Below are 23,222 nucleotides of genomic sequence, written 5' to 3' on the forward strand. Positions count from 1 at the left end.
TATATATATATATATATATATATATATATATATATATATATATATATATATATATATATATATATATATATATATATATATACTTTTTTAAGGCAGGTATATGTCATAAAATAAGTTTTTGATTTATCAATTTTGAAAATAATATAAAATATGTTTCATAAAAAATGTAAATTACCTTTTAAGTTTTTATAATATTTCATAAAGATCACACCTTGGCAACCACTGTTGTATTTTAGTAACAAGAAACTGTGGTGTCATACTGTTTGCCTGCGTTATATATATTTTATGATCCATTTCTGCGTGCCATGTGTCGCGATTCATTGTTCTTTAGTAATAGTTCAAATATACACCCCAACAATCCTGAAACAATCCCAACCCCAGGTAGATCTACAGAATATGCTAGACCAACAACAATATAGAGTATATAATTTCAGTATATAACAATGTCATCACATGCTAAAAAATAACACATAATAAAAATAATATACTTGTAATTGCTTATACAACCTTTGCAAATAGTAGAAAACGAAACCATATATCAGACACTACATAATTGCATATTGTGAACAAAATACACTCAGTATATATAATTACGTAATGCTAAGAAAACTAATATAGAAAAGATGGACAAATTCATAAAAATGTCTTGATTCAAATACTCATTAATGTTTTATTTATAAGTTTCTGAATTCTTCGAAATTTTGTTCTATTGCTAAATATTGTCGGAGTTACAACCTTCAAAAAAAGATAAGAAATCAAAAAGAGTGATTACCTACACTTCCAAACTTGTTAAAATTAACACTCATTTGATTAAATTTTAACTAAACGTCACACTATGGGAACCACTTAACTATATTTTGCAACAACAAACTGTGATGTCATAGTGTTTGCTTAAGTCATATTTACTTAATGATCCATTTCTGCGTGTCATGTTTCGCGACTCATTATTGTTTAGTAACAATTCAAATAAACACTCAAACAATCCCTTACCCCTGCTAGATCTACAAAATATGATACATCAACACCAATATAGAGTATATGATTTCAGTAAATAACAATGTCATCACATGTAGAAAAATAATATGCTTGTAATTGCAAATAAAACCTTTGCAAATAGTAGAAAACGAGTATTAAGAAATATATATAACAGACATTACATAATTGCATATTGTGAACAAATTACACTCAGTGTATAAAATTATGTGATGCTAAAAACTAACACAGAAAAGATGGACAATTTTTTAAAATGTCTTTATGGAATGCTATGAAATGTTTTATTTGTTAGGATATAAATTCAACGAAAATTTGTTCTATCATAGAATGCTCTCTGAGGCGTAACCTTCAAATAAGATAACAAAACAAATATAGTGAATACCTACACTTCATAACGTGTTAAGATTAACACTCATTTGATTAAATTTCAACTAAACGTCACACTATGGGAACCACTTTTCTATATTTAGTAACAACAAACTGTGATGTCATAGTGTTTGCTAACGTCATATTTACTCAATTATCCATTTCTGCGTGTCATGCTTCGCGACTAATTATTGTATAGTAACAATTCAAATAAACACTCAAACAATCCCTTACCCCTGCTAGATCTACAAAATATGATACATCAACACCAATATAGAGTATATGATTTCAGTAAATAACAATATCATCACATGTAGAAAAATAATATACTTGTAATTGCATATAAAACCTTTGCAAATAGTAGAAAACGAGTATTAAGAAATATATATAACAGACATTACATAATTGCATATTGTGAACAAATTACACTCAGTGTATAAAATTATGTGATGCTAAAAACTAACACAGAAAAGATGGACAATTTTTTAAAATGTCTTTATGGAATGCTATGAAATGTTTTATTTGTAAGGATATAAATTCAACGAAAATTTGTTCTATCATAGAATGCTCTCTGAGGCGCAACCTTCAAATAAGATAACAAAACAAATATAGTGAATACCTACACTTCATAACGTGTTAAGATTAACACTCATTTGATTAAATTTCAACTAAACGTCACACTATGGGAACCACTTTTCTATATTTAGTAACAACAAACTGTGATGTCATAGTGTTTGCTAACGTCATATTTACTCAATTATCCATTTCTGCGTGTCATGCTTCGCGACTAATTATTGTATAGTAACAATTCAAATAAACACTCAAACAATCCCTTACCCTTGCTAGATCTACAAAATATGATACATCAACACCAATATAGAGTATATGATTTCAGTAAATAACAATATCATCACATGTAGAAAAATAATATACTTGTAATTGCATATAAAACCTTTGCAAATAGTAGAAAACGATTATTAAGATATTTATATAACAGACATTACATAATTGCATATTGTGAACAAATTACACTCAGTAAATATATTTATGTAATGCTAAAAAATTAACACAGAAAAAATGGACAAATTTATAGAATGTCTTTATTGAAATGCTATGAAATGTTTTATCGATCAAGTACATAAATTGTTCGAAATTTTGTTCTATCACAGAATGTTGTCTGCGGTAAGTTACAACCTTCGAAACAAGATAACAAAAAAAACAACAGTGATTACCTACACTTCAAAACATTTTAAAATTATCATGCATTTGATTATATTTTAACTATAGTTCCAGTACAGTGCCAACAAAAAGCCAAAAACAAATTTTACACATGTGTACTGTTACAATTTAGTTTTAATAAGTTACATCGCTAATAACCTTACTTACACAATTGAGAAAAAACTAATTCAGTCTAGTTTTTTCGAATACAATTTTCATTTTCAGCCAATGAAATTGCAGATAGGCAATCATAATATTAGGTTTAATCATTAAAAAATCTACTTATGCAGGTGTTTAAAGGTCCACCTTATGTCACCCATCTAATACACTATCCCTGCGTAAGATTTCGCGTCGATAATGTGCCAGCCAATGAGGTTGTATTCTTAGTCAGTTAAATGACCTGAGACAATATATTAATGTTTAAGAAGGGCTTGTTCGCTACACTAATTCGCCCATTTAAAATAATTACGATTTATTTCATGTCATCTAACAGATACTTATTGTTAATATAGGGGACATCTTATCAAAGACCGTATCGAACGATCAAATCTTGTAATAAATTAGTATTGGTTGTAACGGGATATATTTTGTTACATAAAACGGCTTAAAATCATTGAAATATTACTTTAAACTATGACATCATACATTGTAACTCCCGTTTACATCAAAATATGACATCATCCATTGTAATTCCCGCTTACATCAAAATATGACATCATACATTATAATTCCCGCTTACATCAAAATATGACATAATACATTGTAATTCCCGCTTACATCAAAATATGACATCATAAATTGTAATTCCCGCTTACATCAAACTATCCCATCACACAATGTAATTCCCGCTTACGTAAAACTATCAAACATTACATAATTCCCGCTTACGTCAAACTATCACATCAACTATTGTTATTCCCGCTTACGTCAATCTATGACATCATTATAATGCCTTCTAATGTCAAACTGTAAGATCTGTTTCTGCTCTGTTCATATATAGTTGCACCAATATTCTTATCTTTGAAACATTGAGACAGAAGACATTTTTGTTCTATTGGAAAGTCATTATCAATAGAAAAAAAACTCCCTAAAATTGAGTATACAGGCTATTTACGCTTATTTGTGATATTTCTATTTCTATCCAGTTCTATCTAATAAGAGAAATCACAGTGCATCCAGAACGTAATTCAAGATAAGACATAAAGACTAAGATATTCCTCAAGCAATTGGACACATGCTGTCCCCTGTCATCCCTGCCTTACACTGTGCTGTTACCTATCAATCACTGGGACATCATTCACAATGTATTTCAATTTAATAGTCAGCTAAAGATACTCTTCTAGACTCACTTTGTACCACTCAGCAGAATGCAAGAATTAAACCAATTGTTCAGAGCTCAGTCCATTATTTCCTATGATGTAAGTAATCTAACGTTCAAACTCGACTGCATCTAATTATAGTGTTACACTAAGAAACATGTTATAATTTCAGTCAAAAATTAAATGAACATAAAACCCCTCGGAAACAAACCATAATCTATTCAGTTATTTCTTCCATTTTAGTTGTCTGAGGAACAAACTCTACCAAAGGATGCCAGAAGAAATTGAACGCCACACTGAAAGCCTCTTGCAACATATCATTATAGAAATCCTGATCATCCTCTTCATCCTCTTTCGCATCTATATCTCGATTCAGGCACTTAAGTTTCATTAGTTGCAGTGTTACGGGCCTCGCTAGAGCATCAGCTATAGTAGCCTTGATTTCCAATTCATCTCCTATTTTAAGAGCCAGAAATGTGTTCTTAAAGCCAGATCCTGCATTAACAACCGCACCCATGTTATTTGAAAGTTCTACTCCAATGTTATATGCAAACTTGTCATAATTTTCTAAGCCAAACAGATAGCCAAGGTCAACCATCAGACTACAGTAAGCTTTACCATGGGCATTTAAATCTTCACCATCACAATCATATCGTTTGCCGTAAATGCTTCTTAAGGGTTTAGAGACAAAGCTCGGAAAAATGTCCAACATTGAATTGACCTCGTTTGTTACAGACGTGACTTTCAAGTTTGTCACTGTACCGTTCCAGACAACTTGTGTACCCTTTAGAGCATGGCAGTTCATAAAACTCTCCATATCTGCGTCGCAAACAGACTTAAATCTCTCCGCAGACAGTTGCCCATGATGGGTTTCTTTAGTTGGTGAAAATCGAACAAATATCAGAGGAATTATAGCCAGAATTGCGAACATAATCATCAAAATCTTTTTGAGCACTCCAAACCGTTTATCAAACTTACCACCGATTAATTTCTTTGTCTGGGTAAGCAAAATCGGAATACAAGCGAGCAAAAGCGTAATCACAATCTTTCCGAACATGTCAGACGAAAGCATTTTGATGAAGAGATAAGCTAAGCCAATCAGAAACAGAATCATGCTTAGAGGTACTAATAACGGAATAATGAGATAACCTACGGTAGTTCTTCCAAGGCCGATCCATGTCGTGAAAGGGTACATCGTAGTTATCAGCTCAAACCAGAAATAGCACACCAAATGCGGTAAAGCTAGCCTGTACATACCAGAGAAGGACTTTCTTATCGCCATTTGAATAAAGAAAACAGGAATCAGACTGTAACAAATAGATGGTATGCCAACATTTAATTTCAAGCCAGCGTACAGATCTACAGAAAACAGATTTCCTGACAAGACATTGATAATGGTTGTCAAAATTGGGACTTTCGGGAAATTCTGAAGGAAATTCTGAAGGAAAACTGGCAAACTTGAGAGAATGTTACAGAAAAAGACTAGCCAGGTAAAAAGATCATTTATGTCGCTGATGTATACCAAACAAATGCCGCAGATCACGGAGTTTAGAACACACAGCTCCGAGCAGGGAATATACATTTTGTCAGCCAATGAAAAACTTACCACAACTACAGAGATAGCAACCAAATACCACCCATATGGTGTAAGAGAATTCCACGCGTATTGAGACTGAGTTTGATCAACGTCAACACGAACGTAATAACGATGTAACATTTTGGCAAAAGCGGAAGCTTCATTGAGCTTCATTTTCTTATAGAGCATTTGCATAGTTGTGGTGATAAGCGTTGCATATGATATGTAGAAAATTCCTAATGGCAGGATGAGCCATACAAATTTCGGTGTTATGAAGCCATAGATGAAGAAAAGGGTCAATAAGTAGATTTGATCTTTGGGTATGCACCTGGAAACCACGCGGAGCCCATCACTAGACGCAAACTCCAGGGCAGATTCGCCAACGACAGCGGCTGTCTCCTTGGGGTACTTTGCAATCTGAAATACATATTTGTATAAATTTGATTATCAATGTAATTGAAAGTCATGAACCTTACATATATAAAAAGGAAAATTGTATTTTTCAGTGTAAGATTGTAATATAAATTCGCCTGTCAGCACTAAAGGCTTTTATTCATGAGTGGCACAGCAACTACTGAAATAATTACACGTTTCCTTTTCTTATATGCTTAAAAAGGATATAAAATTACAGGTTATTGTAGTTTTTCGGAAAAGCGTACAAAATAGTATGAGAACCAAACAACATTTCAAACATTACGTCGTTCATATAGTGTTCCATCAATGTGCGCTTTATGTTTGTTTTGAAACTAAGATAGGGGTAAACATATAAAAGGTGTATGATATTTCATATTTAAACTTTGATGAATAATGTATCAAATCAATTATACGCAAACTATTGTGGTGAGCCAGTCAAAAGACAAAAAGAGAACAAAATGATGATTCAAATGCGCGTCTCAAAAAGGGCATATTATAAGAAGTATTAGGAGCCAGGGTTTTGCCGTATCAACCATGTTATATATGTGCATATTATCACTTGTAACATTTTTAACTAAGTCTCATATCAATGTCTTGGAACAGCTTTTATAATTATGGCTAAACAGACTGTACATGCCTACAGTGCCAACGATAACGACACCAAGGTGATGACAATACATAGACGCTTTATTCTACGCTGAATAGTTGAGCTTAAAAGAAAGCAATCTACAATAGTTACTACAGGAATCATATTACCTTTTCCCAAAGACTTGCAACTTGAAATGCCGATGACCTTTCTGACCATGTCAAGGTCATAGTGCCCTGTATTTTCTGCGACAAAAGCTTCACAAACTCCGTCTCTGATATGTTGTCTCCTATATTCTTCCCTACAAGACATTGAATTGAAATGAGTCAAATGACTTGGGTTGGGCTAGTCTTTACAAATTAATACAACTGTAATAATTATTGGGCAAGCGATCACAAAATGATTTTCCAACAGTAATTCAGGTTTCTCCAAAGTGTCTATTTACAACGTTTATCCCGAAGCTTGCTGGTGATGGCCAAGCTGATATGATTGGGTGTGTTACACTGAAAGGTACATTCCAATTCACAGAGATAATAAATTATTGCTACAAACATACACAAAGTCATCATTTAGATGTGTACCTTGTTTGAATTTATTTTTTCTAAAAGGTTTTTGAGTAAGGCGTAAACAGATATGCTTGCTTCAGGTTTCATGGCCCCCAAAACAGGTTAGCTAGGTCGAATTATTAGACAATTTTTCTGTTACAAACAACTATAAGTTATATATTTAAGAACTTCTATTCAATCAGAATTAGCAACACTGGTTTTGTTAAAAGCTCAAAACACCTTTATCTTTAAAAATATCAAACAAATGAATGGAAACTATTTCTCAAGAAAAAAGGTCTAGGGTCAGGACAAACAATAGGGTAGGTCGAGAAACCTGAAACAATTAAGTTTGATGCCTTTTCATTTGAACGGATTTTGTGTGCAATAAAAGAAAATGTATACATACCGAAAAGATTTAAACAAAAACGTTTTTTTGGCTTTCAAAGAATGTAAAAGAGATCAAGTTACACTATATTTCAGTTGCAAACAAATATAAACACTGTGATAACTTAATGTAAAACATACTTTAGTCATTTGTATAACAGTAGGAATCAGGAATCAAATACCTTGCAAATAATACCAATTTCTTAACTTAAATCAATTTCCAACAATTTTGGTAGTCAAAGTAAAAGAAAAGTATCAAGAAAATTGTGTGGAAGTATAGTTTTGTAATCAAATCAATGAAATTATTTTAGATATTATGAAGCAATTATATCATAATTATGATAAGTGAGAAACTTAAATTAAGAAAAAAATAAGTTATGTATTTGTTTTCTAATTACGGTCAAAGATTCCTTTAGTTTTGCATGACTGCAAGAATAGCCGACACTAACTAGGCTATGGCAATTAATCAACTTCATTTCTTTAAAAAACAGATGCAAATTCATTATAAATTGGATTATGCTCATGGTTGAAGTTAGATATACATTTCAAAGCTTATAATGTTTTTTTTATTCAATACCAGCAGCTAGAAGCAGCCTTTTCTCCTGTCCTCTGGTCATTTTCCTGATAGCGTCATTATACTCTTTAATTGAGATGACGTCTTTATCGGTGGTATTGATCTTGAGAAACAGTGCCCGAGCAGCGAAGCGGATCGTTTTCTCAACGTTTGAGTTAGACACACACCAGATGACATCCTCTTTGTTGTCATCATTGATCCCTGAAAAAAATCATATACAAAATATACATGCGGCGATTTCCCGATTTCTGACAGAAGAGCGATGATGCTATGCGTACCCCAGAGTTTTCATTGTCAAAGCTCTGATGAATAAGAATGTTATATACCTAGAACAGAAAACCTGTGTCACTGTAGCAATACGCTTTTATATGCTGTAATCGTCAATGTTGGGAAATCGTGTCTACATGCGCTAAACGGTTAACAAATCATATATCAAATACATTTCAATGTACATGAGGGATTTCCTTGGCACAGATATACTGCTTCTCTGAACAGATACTATACCAAATAAACGTTCATGCACATGCACGGATTTCCCTGGCACAGAAAACCTGTTTCTCGGAAGATACCATACATGTATATAAAAAACTTACATGTACATGCAGGGATTAACCGGTCACAGAAAACTTTTTTCTTCGAATGATTCGTTGAACCAATGATCCCTTGGGTTAGAGACAAAAACCTAAACCGAAATACCACCTGAGTGCCTTCATGAAAACTTTAGCGCTTGCCTTATTTAACCAAAGATACAAAATAGGAGGAATTTTGACCAAAGACCTTTACATGTAGTGGTGACCTTGACATTTGAGGTACATACATAAGTAGTGCTGTTGACAGACAATCTTGTCATGGTGAAAATGTGCAGATATATAAGTCCCCAAATGCGTGACATAAGAGTCGTGACAAAAAAAGAAATTTTGAGCCATGACCTCTACCCTACAGACCTGTGTGCAATAACTCTGAATATCTGTGCCAAGTTATTAAAAATCTCCAAATGCACGGCCAAGTTTCAGCACAGACAATGCAAAATACAAGGAATTGTACAATGATCTTAAGTTACACATGACCATAGACAAACATACAATATTAATTTCACTCGTTTCGATAGTATACCGTGAAATATTTGTCTATCTCTTAACGAGAGGGTTTTTACAGTACGGTATTGATTGGTCAGTCTTGCACGAGGAATTCATGATATAGGTGTAAAATTGGTATGTGGTCATTCTATCAGTCCACAAGATAATGTCGTATGTAAATCATGAATTCGAATCATGACAATTGAATGAGGCTCAACAGTCATTCTGTGTGTGCCAACACTTGTCAAACGAGCACAGGGTTCCAGACCCTCTCTGTTTTTATCTGGCCAGTCGGTTGCACAGTTAAGAACTTTTGAACCCAGTCCTTGCTTCAGTACTATAGTGTATTTGTTTGACAAATCTTACATGTGTTTCTTTGCCGGCTGCACATTATCCCTCAATAAACTGCTCGTCTGGTATGGGGATACATGTTGTGTATTTGTTGTAGTATTTAGTAAAACTAAAGTAAAGCAAAGACTGGCTCTTGCAGGCGACACATTGTCTAAACATAGTGAACATTTGTGCCACACTATTTCAAAATTTTCTAATGCAAAGGCCATGTTTCTGGCTGGTTCAACCATAAAACAAGATTTTTTGACAAATAACTTTTAATATAAAATATATGGGTTTTAAACAGGACATATTGTCTAGTCATGGTGAACATTGTGCAAAGTTATTTAAAAATCCCGTATGGCAGACCGACGACATACATGTACCGCAAACCTAGATAAAACCTCATTTTAAATACAGAAGTGGGATTGATAAGCTATGTGGTATCTGATGTGGAATGCATATGCGTGGATCCACCATAATGGCCAATCAGGGGAAATATTTTTCATTTGAACCTTTTTATGTTTCTCTGAAGTGCCACAGTTACCAATTGTAAATCCAATGAGTCTTATTGTCTTAAATTCCTTCAAGTCCATAATCTTAAAGGGGGCTTTGTTTTGTTTCTTGGTTTAAAATTCACAATTTTCGGCATTTTGTCACAATATTCACACATCTAAGAGCCCACAAGACAAGGCACAAGAATCTTTACTTAAAATTGGGTATATGATAATAAAAAATATTAGTTTCATTAGCTTTTTCCGACATGAAAATATCGGATGTGACCAGGCCCCATTCACAAAAAGGTGGGGAAAAAACACTGAAACGAATAAACTGAATATCAATATTTACATGAGCTCTCATCCTCAAGCAAACCCTTGAGTTTGATGGTGGCACCATTATTTCCTTGAATGGATGCTGTAACAAAACACCGGACCGCCTTTCTGCCATATTCATTTCTCTCTGCGCCATCTTTGGAGTCAGCAAGTTTCAGGAAGTGTGTGCCAAGTTTAAACTGACTGTCATCATTGCCTTGCGCAGCCTCCGACTCCCACTTTTTGACCTCTTCTGATACAGATTGGTCACCTTGTAAAAGTTAAAAGAATGGATTGATAGAATCACCGACTGATGTATTCAAAGGCAGTGTAAAAAATCACTTCAATGCATACTCGGGAGACTACAATGGCATGCTAATGAATGAAAGCAAAAACTATAATTATACCTAGGCAAACAGTGTATAGTAACAACAAATGCACTTACAATACGCTGAGAAAAAAACTATAAAGTACCATCTCCAGTGGTGTAAGCTTCCGCCATTCTGTTTCTGTTTCTGTATGGACTTTCTCTCCTTATTAGGAGAACCGCTTCTAGCGTGAATATATCTTTTCCTGCACAATAAAATATGCACTTTACTTCATTCAAAAAGTTCCCACAATATCAAAAGTATATGCCTTAGGTTACAAAAAATGTTCAATTGCTCTGAGTGATAAATGTATATGCATAAATGTTGACTGCAAGAGAGTTACCCGTCAGCAGTACTACCAAGCATTGGTCTATCTCTATCTAAGTTGTGGAGTAATCGTCCGCATTCGCTTAAAAACATGTGCATTACTTCAGGCTTTGGAGGTTTAATATACATGTATATAAGTGATTACAGGCCACCAGTTGACAATAACCTGTAACTTCACAGAAATATGTAGGTTATCAAATATTTGTGAAGACAAATTGTTCCACTGCAGGGCTATACCTGGAAGAACTGCACCACGAACTAAATCTAACGGACACTTGAGGTCAAAATGACTTTCTGTTTCAGGTTCTTCACCACACAATTGTCATTTTGTATCAATATCAAACAGGTTAAATTTCTTCCTGGTTGTTTGTTTGGAGCGTAGCTATGTCCCATTCAAGGGCAGCAGGCAACAGTTTAGTCTTAACAACGGTTTTATTGTCAGAACTATGACTACTTAAACAATATCATTCAAGTCAAGTAATGAATCATCTAAGATCTTTATTTTCATTCGGTTTTTGCTCACTGCTCTCTAGAGTGCGTAACCCGATAATCAGTTTTATTATACGTACATGAAACCGAAGACGAAGTGATATCTGCATATATTCAGTACCGGATACATGGGTTAGAAAACACACACACATTGAAACCATAATTGTATGTACAAACTCAGTATGGACATGTTCGTGATATTAAGTATTAGTCTAGTCAGTCTACCGAACAAAAGACCAAACCTGGAAAAAATAGAACACATTGTCAAATGAAATCTTGAAGTTCATCATCTGGGTTAATTATAGTGTCCAAAAAACACACTTTTTTCAAGGTCAAGGTCACCCATCCTATTTTTTATTATTTATTTTTTTTGCTTATGTTATATAAAAAGCTTTAAATTGTGTTTTGATATACTTGTATTTATATGTTGATGAATTAAGAGAAAAGTCATGGCTGTTACATATTCTCATTGCTTTGATGTGTAACTTTGACTTTTTGTGAATGTCAAGGCCGGGATTTTGAATACATTTAATTAAATTATTAAGAAAAAATAGTTCAACCTTTTATTAGCCACACGTATTTTTGTTATGTTTGTTATATTTATTATTAATATCTATAAAATCAAACCAATTTAATATGCTGATACAATGGAGGTTTAAATTAACTAACATCTTCGTATTTTCTAAAATGTTTTAGATCTTCTGCTCAAAGAATGAGGAGGCTATACTACCCAATTTAAATTTTAGGGCAAGGTTAAAGTTTTAGGGTAAGCTGGGACATTTACTTATACCTTCATACCCTTCGTTCAATTGACTTTATACTTCACACAAGTATTGACGACCATCTTACAAGGCTTCTTCCCGTCTTATATAGGCGTGAGACAGGGATAAAATCTTTCACCTCTCTTATTTTCTTTTTTCCTCAATGATCTACATAGTAACATTCAGTCATTGCTCACAGCAAACAGAATCTCAATATCATTCAACGAAAATAATGCACTTCCTTAGTACTCGAAACTTTTATTATGGTATATGCGGATGATACAACTATAATGGCAGAAATTGCAAACGATTTGCAAAATACGATTGATGCTTTTAAAAGTTATTGCACTAATTGAAGATTAATTCAATAAAGTCTAAAGATGTAATTTTTTTCTAAGGGTACACCATCAAATTAAAAATGTATACTTCATAATCAACCACTTGATACTGTAAATGATTATCTAGGGGTGCTTTAAAACATCATTTCGCTATGACAAGTCTACTCCAAAGTCATTATTGTATCCATTCATATAGCTTATACCGAAAAATATATTAAACCATATATTTACAAACATCCAAATATGTACAAACTTGAGAAACTGTTTAATACGAATAATAAAACGGATTTTTTAAATCTATGTCACTATATCGTTAACTTATCAGGTGTTGAGAAGGTGTGTAAAGGTTCCGGTAGCTCAGTCGGTAGAGCACTCGCCCTGTCAGCGAGGAGTCCCGGGTTCGAGTCCCGGTCTGGCTGCACAAAATCCGCACCCTGTGACATCTTAGTAAAATGTCAGAAGCAATAATCAGTCAGAATCATTGAAAACTCTTTTGTGTTGTTTGTATATTGTACTAGTTAATACTTATAAATAGCTAATTATTAGTAAATTTCATTATTTTCCCCAATGCATATACTGTATTTATTGCTCGAAATGAAAATTTTAAACTAGTGTCTCTCCAATTGCATACACTATTAAAGAACACTGATACAGATTTTGCTATTTAATATTAACTTTATTTCGATAAGAATCGACTTGACTTGAATATGAATAATATGAGTTCTAAATCAAATCATATCAGCATCTCTTATCTGAAAAGTAAAGTAGTTGACATGATAATTGCCTTCAATTATTTTGATAGTTATAACTAAATTCATTTGTTTGATATTTTACGCTGTTGCGTAATTTAACATACATCCATTCCAGCAATCAGCACAGGATAATTGATTTACAATCAAAAATGTTTTTTGTTTTACTTGATACACTTTTTCACCAAAGTATTGAAAGGACCAAAAACAACGGTGTTGCATTGATCTATTAATCACGTGTTTCGTTTGAAGACGGCAAATGATACTTTGATTAAAATATATGTTTTTTTAATTATATTGAATTTGTGTGACTATAACAAAAATACTCATGATGTGCTCTAGCTAACATCTAGCCATTGGTTTTAATACCTCACTTTTTGCATACTAATATATTATGTTGTTTGGGGCAATAGAAACACGGTGGCGGATCCGTGGTTTAATGATAACAAACTTGACTGTCAATCCAGGTGTCGCAGGCTCAGCTCAAACTGCAGGTTAAAAAGTCTTAGGTGTTTACCCTGTGCCTTTACCCTGTGCCTTTAAACGGGGTTTATGTTTAAACTTTGGCACTGTTGATCATTTTTTCTCTTTCAAAATGCTTATTGTTTTGTATTTAGCTAAAGGCAAGAAATTGTATTGTTCTTTTATTGACTACCGCATAGCGTTCGACTCTGTTACTAGAGTTCTTCTTTGGCAAAATTTGTTGAGTTATAATATTGATGGCAAATGCTTTAAACTTATTTACAATATGTATGATAAAGCTAAGTCATGTGTTTAAGCAAATAACAAATTGTCTGAATTTCTTACTCTTCAGTCCGTTGTCCGTCATGGTGAAAACTTTTCTCCTGTACTGTTCTCATTATTTTGAATGATTTAAGTGATTTTATGGCGAATCAGTATAAAGGTTTACAAACAGTGATGATATGATGGAAATATAGTCAAAAATACCGTGACGATGATGTTCTTGTATTTTTAAAGTTACACGATACAGTTATTCTGGCTGAAAATGCGGAGGAATTACAAAACGCTTTGAACGCTATGTCTGAATACTACCAGAGCTGGGGTTATAAGTAAATACGGCTAAAACAAATATAGTTATATTTTGGATGAACAAAAGAGGACTACAAAATGTGCCAAATTTTCATTTTGATGGTAATAATATTGAATTTGTTGATAGTTTCTCATATCTTGGAGTTAAATTATCTTATAATGGAAATTTTAATGACACAAAAAATATCTAAAAAGGGCTATGTTTTCAGTTGTTAACAAAGCTCGTAAATTATTACTGCCTATTGATATGCAGCTGAGTCTTTTTGACTCAATGATAGCCCCTATTTTTATGTATGGATAAGAAAACCTGGAATTAATAGATCGCTTCCAATTGTAAACTTATCCTCAACCTAAAGCAGTCTACTCCAAACTGTATGGTATAAGGGGAACTTGGAATTTTACCAATTTCTGTACGTATTCAATGTCAAATTCTTTCTTATTTGTGTAATGTTATTATGTCTGAACATTCGAAAATCTCAAACATTTTGTATTGAACTTTGCTTAATATGTATGCTGACAATGTTTCAAGTATTAGCTGGATTCATTTTGTACATACCACTTTAAATAGCCTTGGATTGTCAAACTTTTGGTTAGATCAACATGCTACTTCTCCAGTTGCTTTCAAAAACCTTGTTTAACATTTACTTCGTGACCAGTCTATCCAAGACTGGTTTACCACAATAGATCAATCAGGTAAATGTCTAAATAATCGCATCTTTAAAAAGGAATTTTCCATTGAAAATTATTTCCATGTATTATCAACTAACCTTGCTAATATATTATGTAAATTTCGAACTGTTAATCATAAACTGCCTGATTGAAAAAGGAAGATTGTTGAGTATAGAAAGAAATAGCAGAACATGCAATTTATGCAATGTTAACCATGATGTAATAGGTGATGAATTTCACTATATCTTCCAATGTTCATTTTTCAATTCAGATAGGAAAATATATATTGACGCTTATTATTACAATAATCCTAACACTTTTAAATTTGATCAGCTTATGAATGGTACAAATAAATCAACTTTGTTAAGATTATCTTTATTCTGTAAAAAATGTCTTTGTATAGATAGTTTTATGCCAGTGGTCCTTGTTCATATGATATAATTTTATAAACATATTAACATGTCTCATTTTCCATCTTTGAATATTTATTTTTTGTATATTCCACCTAACCCATTATGATTATCATTATTTTTATATTAACTCCCCTTTGATCATTTGCATTAAAGGTTTAATATTTGATTTGTCTTTAAAGGTGTGCGAACATCAGGCGATGACAGAATTCAAATTGAAATTGTTTAAACGCAGACTTGATTAATCATAAACCGTTTAATGTATTTTGTATATATACTATAGTGCATGATTCCATTCTAAACACGTTGAACGCTTTTTAATTGTAAGTATTAGTTGCATGTAACCCTGATTAACATGGGTGATATTTTTTCGTGTGCAATAAATAAATAATGATATTGTTAAAAGCAGTGAAGTAAGCATGCAGCTGTTATTAAAGATTGTTATGAATTATTACGAAATAAAATTTAAAAAAAACAATTCATCATTTTGTGCGATCACGTGATGTAAACATTTCTTAACTGGTCCATTCGGAGCTCCTCGGCCATTTTATCGAAAACAACCTCGGATGTATTTGGACGGTTTACACACTCAAAAAGTGGTACGTTTAAGTCCGCTGCAAGTAGATCGCGTAGTAATTTTATTTAGCAGTTAAACTTTGTGACCTAACTCTTGGGATTCTTCATTATGATTGCTATAATACAATTCAATGACAATAAATTTAAACTTAGATCAATAAATACAACTCTAAAACACTACATTTAACTAATGATATAATTCAAAATTTTACGAACTACTTCAGCAGATGTACCTGCATACATCCGAGGTTGTTTTCGATAAAATGGCCGAGGAGTTCCGAATGTTAACTGGTCATGAGAAGTCAGAAGCGTAGCAGACAACATTTTCAGCGGGCGATACTATTATCCGGTCTCTCTTCGTAGAATCCGGTCTCATAATTCCCATTTCATTACTTATGGCCTCAGGCAACACATTGTGTTATCGATGTTTGTTAAACTAACTTGGCAATTTTAGTTGTTTTATATGTAACAAAATTATATAAAATATACAAACATTATGTCTTACTTTGTTATGTGTAAACTATTTTTGCAATTTGTTTAAGGTGTATCTAGGAAGATGCGATATGGCAGTAAAAAACGTGTTTGTTTAAATGTTGAGGACGGCTAGAGTATGAAGTAACTTAAAATTGCACCTTTAAAATTATGTTATTTTAACTTTAATGTGAAACTTGGTATAGTAAAAGCAATGAGTTGAGTAAGGAACAATTACGTCTACATTTTTTGTATACATTTTTGTGCTTTTCGCTAATATTGAATAAATTCGAATACCTTCGTCATTATAACACAACTTGAGCAGAATATATTGTATTTGTCAACTGGACCTTTTCAATGAATCTTTGAATGTTAAAGAAATCTGATACATAATATAATATTTATTTTTAAATTTGTTATATGTTATTAACGTATTATTTCTAAACTTTATTACAGCATTTGCATAACATTTATTCTATAACATTGTCTTTATGTATATTCAGCAATATTTTATGCTGAACATGAATTTGAGAAAAATAGGTTTAGACATTACTTAATGTATGATCCGAACAGTAGCGTATAGTGTGTAATTAAACTGGCTATTCGATTTATCATGTCAGTGTCACGTAACGCCAACGCTCACTTAACTTTCGTGATAGTTCGTTCAGTAACCAACCAACAACTGTTCAAGTGTTCTAAGTCTTTATTGTTCAACGTTCTTTCTAAGTATAATAATCAGTATATAATACAGCATGACATTTAAGGTAATCCCACATCCTAACTGCCGTCCATTAAGGACCCAAGGCCGCGTTGCTTGCCTTGCCTAAGCCAACTGTCCTTTTTCATCCAAAATCATTTCTCTTATACTAATTTGTGGTCTGAATATGACAGCTTTACAACCCAAGGAATACACGTTTTTGTAATTAACATGACCATTTTGTACATTTGTACCAGGTCGGCTGTCAACCATTTTCATATTCAAATGTCAATCAAATATGCCCTACATTACTAAACATACAGTATGTAGACACATATCCATTTAATTAAATCTTAATTATATCTTAAATATAACGTATTACGTCACATTCTATTCTGTTACGTGACATTCGTCCTTTTTTTATCAAGATTTTTAAGAAAATCTTTGCGTCAACCCCAAACAATGGTTATAATTGAATAGATAAATAAAATCGTAAGTAAATATGTTTCTCAACCCCAAACAGGTAAATAATAAAAAAATAAAAAAAGTAATTCCGACAAAAAAAAGATACGCAAAAGAAAATCTGTGCCTAAATCCCAAACAATGATGATCAAGTTGTATTTTCGACAAAAAATACGCAAAAGAAAATCTGTGCCTAAATCCCAAACAATGATATCAAATTGTATAGATACGTATAGATACCGTCCCTTTTTAATGCAAGATTTTCTTTTCGTAAGCAATAGAAAGTAAACTGACACGTTATTTGTCAAAATGTCTGACATAATATAGACTAATTGGTAATTAGCCCTCAGGTAATTAATAAACATAGTTAACAATTAGAAAATAACACTGCAGATTGAGTACAAGTAATTAACACTGACAGAACTGTTGTCAAATTTGGTATTTAGTCAATGTTTTATGTAGCACTGCTTTTCATGTTATCATTCTGAAGACAGGGAATCATCGTTGTTGTTGTTGCTGGTGCCTTGTTGTTGTAGATGTAGAGTTTATAGCCAAGGGGTTGTTTGATTGTAGAATGTCCCCACCGACTCGAAATGTTCTGCCATTATACGACTGCTAATTCTTGAAGTGTACTTAGATATATGTGTGCAAGTGTTCATGTTATTGAAGATGCTAACGATCTCAAGTTGGTGTTGTCCATCACACAGGAATCATCACGGTCCTAAAGACTTGATCATGTGACGTCAAGCCGAGCACAGGTCATACGAGAATGTGTGCTTAGCTCCTCTGGATATTCCGAAGTGTAACCAATTGGTTAGCACATCACATACGCAATACCAGAATATAGTTCGATCCTTTATGAAACACCGATGACCACTTAACACAATATCGCCACTAGGTATATTATCTCGATATCCTCTGAAGAATAATGTTGATATTGACTGTTCGTATCACGTGACATATTACCTGTACTTTTACCTTTCATTGACATAGGTGTTGCTATTACCATGAAATTTTGTGTTGATATTTTCAAGCAGGCTTATATTTTGAAAGTGGCACCATTTATAATTAATTACTGTATCTGTGCGTAAGTATTCGTATGTTTGATTTAATGAAAGTTTGACCTAAGTTTTTTTTTTTGTGAAACGTTTTGTTTTTATGAACAGCATTTTATTTTATTAAGAACCTTTTTATGCAATATTTTACAAAGCTTATATGTTAGCTCATAAGTAGTCCATTATTTTAAGAAAACTAATACATAAGTGATTCAATTAATTTATTAAATAACTCACACCCTAATGTGACTTCACAGGAGTCCAACAATTTTGTTGAAATTCAATATCTTGAACGTATCATCTCCAATCACTTTTAAGAAACCTGGTCTTTCTTGACCACTATCTTTGTTTATCTTTGTACAACTTTGTACATCTTCACAGTTATAAGAAAGCTAAACTCTAGCTTAACATGTTACCATTATGCTTATCATCGGATAACTTACAACTTTATAATTGATTCATTAGTTTTACCAAACTAATCTGTGAGTTACTTAAATAATTTAATTAGATTACCGATTACCTAACAAACAATTTTATTAGTGATTTCGAAATTGAAAATTACTTGCCGTATTCAGGCGATACACTTATATAATGACATCTAAGAAATTACTTTTCGTTTTGCACGCTTTCTCTCTCAGACCTTACTATGATCCAAACAATGATTTATTTATATGATTTTTACAACTTTAAAACCATCACCAATTTACTCAAAATTATATAAAATGATATATTGACAAAATACTACAATTATTTACAAGACTATAAACTTACTTAATTTTAATGATTTCATATCATTAATGTCAAGTTAATTACAGGTAACATTGCATTCATTTACTTATCTGATGTGTTTGACAATTATTTACAGTTACATGACAACTGAAGTAATGAAACCTGCCATTTGTCTCCTTCTTCGACATAAAAAATATTTCATTTTTTATTATCTTCAGTGTTTGCACTAAACCCTGAGTATAAGTCATTATTTTTTTTGTATTTATGCAACTTTCATTAATGTTAGACCTGCTAAATAAGTTTAATCAAATTCTTTTAATTACATTTCTTTCCATGTTAATTATTCAATTAATGTCCTTAAATGACTTAGTTTTCTTTTTCATCTAGTTATTCAATAATGTACTTAAATGATTCTTCGTTTGCATTTAACAACGCTTTTTTCACACCTGTTTTACTTTTTTATCGAATTTCTCAATATTTTTATCTTTGTTACCTTAAATACTCATTCTTTAGTTTATTCTTATTTAAATCAAATGGTTTTATTGTACTTAATAATGTGGAACGTTGTTAAGTCAGAAATTAGATTACTTAGGGGTTCTTTCAAAAAAACAGCTTTGCTCTGATTGCATTTATTATCCAAAACTTTTTATCCCAAAATTATAGCAACACATGTCATATCTAGGCAAGAAATACAAAGTAATAAAACGTCACTAACTTTTGTCCCGTGGCCTGGTCGCGCTGCAATGTCCATAGTCACTCGAACCGCAGTTGTCATCATGTACCTTTTTCTTCTTCATATCAAATGTGATCCAATAGTCATAGATACTTCGCCGTTGTGTTCCACGTCAACCCTGTTCTTGAATATCCTGGTCACGGCACCAAACTTTTACGTGTCACGTAACGCCAACGCTCACTTAACTTTCGTGATAGTTCGTTCAGTAACCAACCAACAACTGTTCAAGTGTTCTAAGTCTTTATTGTTCAACGTTCTTTCTAAGTATAATAATCAGTATATAATACAGCATGACATTTAAGGTAATCCCACATCCTAACTGCCGTCCATTAAGGACCCAAGGCCGCGTTGCTTGCCTTGCCTAAGCCAACTGTCCTTTTTCATCCAAAATCATTTCTCTTATACTAATTTGTGGTCTGAATATGACAGCTTTACAACCCAAGGAATACACGTTTTTGTAATTAACATGACCATTTTGTACATTTGTACCAGGTCGGCTGTCAACCATTTTCATATTCAAATGTCAATCAAATATGCCCTACATTACTAAACATACAGTATGTAGACACATATCCATTTAATTAAATCTTAATTATATCTTAAATATAACGTATTACGTCACATTCTATTCTGTTACGTGACATTCATTAACGAGGGGCATTCGCGAATATCTGACACGCGTTGACACATTTCGTGGAATGACATTATTGTGTATTGTCATAAACCTGTTATGAAGAGTTTCTTGATAAAATATAATTAGAATAATAATAATTAATCAACTATTAGGGGGGCTATTTTGCAAATGAAATATGACTAAATACAAGAATCATTTTTAAAGTTAGGTATATCTTTACAAGAAACATTAGCTCAATGAGCTATTGTCCGACATGAATGAACTGGAAATAACTTAAGGTTTAAATGATGTAATTAATACAGAAACGCGTTATTAAATTGTGAACATATTTTTTTATCTTTTTGTAATTTACAATATGCAACTATTCAACATTTAATCATGGAGTACAGATGTTAATTTTCCAGACAACACCCAACCTTAGTTCAAATTCCATTTAATGGCACAAATCAATTGACAATTATTTAAGAACAACTAACACAAATCTATAAAATAACAAATCTCAGCTAATGATTAAAGTTCCGCGAGTTCAACAACAACCAAATGGACATGACTGTGGTGTCTTTGCAATTGCGAATGCTGTAGAATTTTGTTTATGAATGGCTATGTACAAATGTCAGTTTTGTTGTTAGTGAAATGAGGGAACATCTAGTCAGCTGTATAGAAAAAAAATCCGCTTCCTATAGAAAATGAAAATTCGCAATCGGCAGCGTTTTCTGGTATCCCTTAGACTTTCAAAATTAAACAAAAACATTCTGTTCATTTTAAATGCCAAAATTCGTCGATAGTTTAGTTACTTGCGAAAAAAGAAAATGCAGGAAAATATTCCACAAGAAATGCGAAAAATATTAATAGGCAGTCGGGAAAAATACATTAGAAAAGTGGTCGTGGCAGTGCATCTCCTGCACCAAATTCCTGAAGTACTAAGTTACCTCACACAGTTGATTTACATGTGTTAATGCATTGTTTGTATTTGTATTGCTATCATAAATAGTATACTTATAACTGAATTTAATATTGAAAACAAAACGAAACAAGGTGTTTGTTATTCCTAACATTAATTTAAGTACATGTGTATATATATATTTGATGTTTTAATCTTTGCCTTAATTTATTATTTGTTTTATTGATATATCATATGAAATAAATGGTGAAATACTTATCACCTTAGATATAATGTTTCCTTAGCACGTTAGTCAACTGTAATCTTTTGTAATCCCCCGCGGTCATTCACACCTCAATCACGCCCGATAGCTACTATAAAAAATTGAAAATAGAGACCGGATGAGACCGGGACCGGGAAATAGTATCGCCCAGCGGTCTGGTGTTAACAATATGGTTGACTTCACGGCATTTACTCCCTTTGAACATATACTTGTAAAGCTTGGCTTATACTTTATTGTTTTCCTAACGTCAGACAATGACAGACATAATGCAAATAAAACATAAAAAATAGATAAAGCCAAGACTTGATTCTATCAATAACAGAATTGAATGTATTTTAATTGTAAATCATTCCGATAAATGAACGATCCTATTTGTAAATATTAGCTGCATGTAGCCTTGAATAACATTTGTATTGTTTCAACGTATGCAACAAGTACTTGGTAGGGTACGAAACCACTTGTTCTCCACACTGGGCCAAACCCCGTCGTTTCAAAATCAGTTACTTCCCGGAAACCCTGTTCTTTATTTAAGCGGCATCGTTAAACCATATTTTTCAGTTCATTATTTGCATCTTGCAAAAAATAGCGATCGAAGTAATATGTTAGCACTTTTTCAAACTAACTGTCATGCGGCCTTAGTGCGCGTTTGTGAAAACTGTTGTCTACTCTCTTCGTTTCGTCATTTAGTGTAACAAAAATGAAAAGGCGTAACCAAAAATGGGCATAAATCTATTTCTTCTTCTCAAACAATGTACAAGTATATAATTTCGCCAAACTGGTTGTGTATATTTCTTGGAAAATATATTCTCGCATACCGGACGTGTGTTTCCGGTCATGTGACCAGTGTTGGAAAACCCCGTCTTACACCCCAATGTAAGATGAGTCACGCGCAACAACGCGCCACTTCTTATTTCATTTATTGTATGGTTTATGAAAAGTATATTATGCCATTTCAATAAAGCGCAATAAAAATGGCAGTAGGCAAGACTTTCAATTAAAATTGAAAATAAATAATTGTAAAACCGCAATTTTAGAGGAACTATTTGACCTCATCGCTGATTTAAAAGATGGGATAACAACATGCTTATGAAAAACAGTGTTGACTTATTTTTAATACCTTTTTTCTACTGAATTTTCTACCTCATACAGGGGCGAGTCCATGCTTTGCCGTTAGAGGGGGCGTAACTTAGAGACGTAACCTTTCGACTTGCGCCCCTCCCTTCGAACCGAAATAAATTTAGTTTAAAGTGCTTCCAGAAGGGATTTAGCGAGCCCACTTAAAAAAATGTTCACAATTTTAAGTCCGAAATGGTGCATTTCTTTATTTATCATTTTTTCTCCTATATTG

The 23,222-nt window shown here is 32.7% G+C and overlaps 2 protein-coding genes across 2 annotated transcripts in view; both read right to left on the bottom strand.

Annotated features, from left to right (window-relative positions):
- Positions 1-95: 95 nt before the first annotated feature.
- The window catches only part of LOC128238833 (wolframin-like), a 35,953-nt gene continuing 12,826 nt past the window's right edge, over positions 96-23,222 (bottom strand). Inside the window, exon 3 of the transcript XR_008261780.1 lies at positions 96-175. The gene's annotated coding sequence lies outside the window, so the exon portion shown is untranslated. The remainder of the gene's footprint in view (positions 176-23,222) is intronic.
- LOC128238824 (wolframin-like) lies at positions 171-11,264 on the bottom strand. The gene is made up of 6 exons (XM_052955092.1): positions 11,126-11,264; positions 10,668-10,766; positions 10,231-10,464; positions 7,979-8,176; positions 6,643-6,773; positions 171-5,889 (listed from the first exon to the last, which is right to left on the bottom strand). Exons 2-6 carry the CDS (start codon positions 10,693-10,695, stop codon positions 4,114-4,116), a joined length of 2,367 nt encoding a protein of 788 aa, XP_052811052.1. The 5' UTR covers positions 10,696-10,766; positions 11,126-11,264; the 3' UTR covers positions 171-4,113.

This window comes from Mya arenaria, chromosome 1, assembly GCF_026914265.1.
Source record: "Mya arenaria isolate MELC-2E11 chromosome 1, ASM2691426v1".
NCBI lineage: Eukaryota > Metazoa > Mollusca > Bivalvia > Myida > Myidae > Mya > Mya arenaria.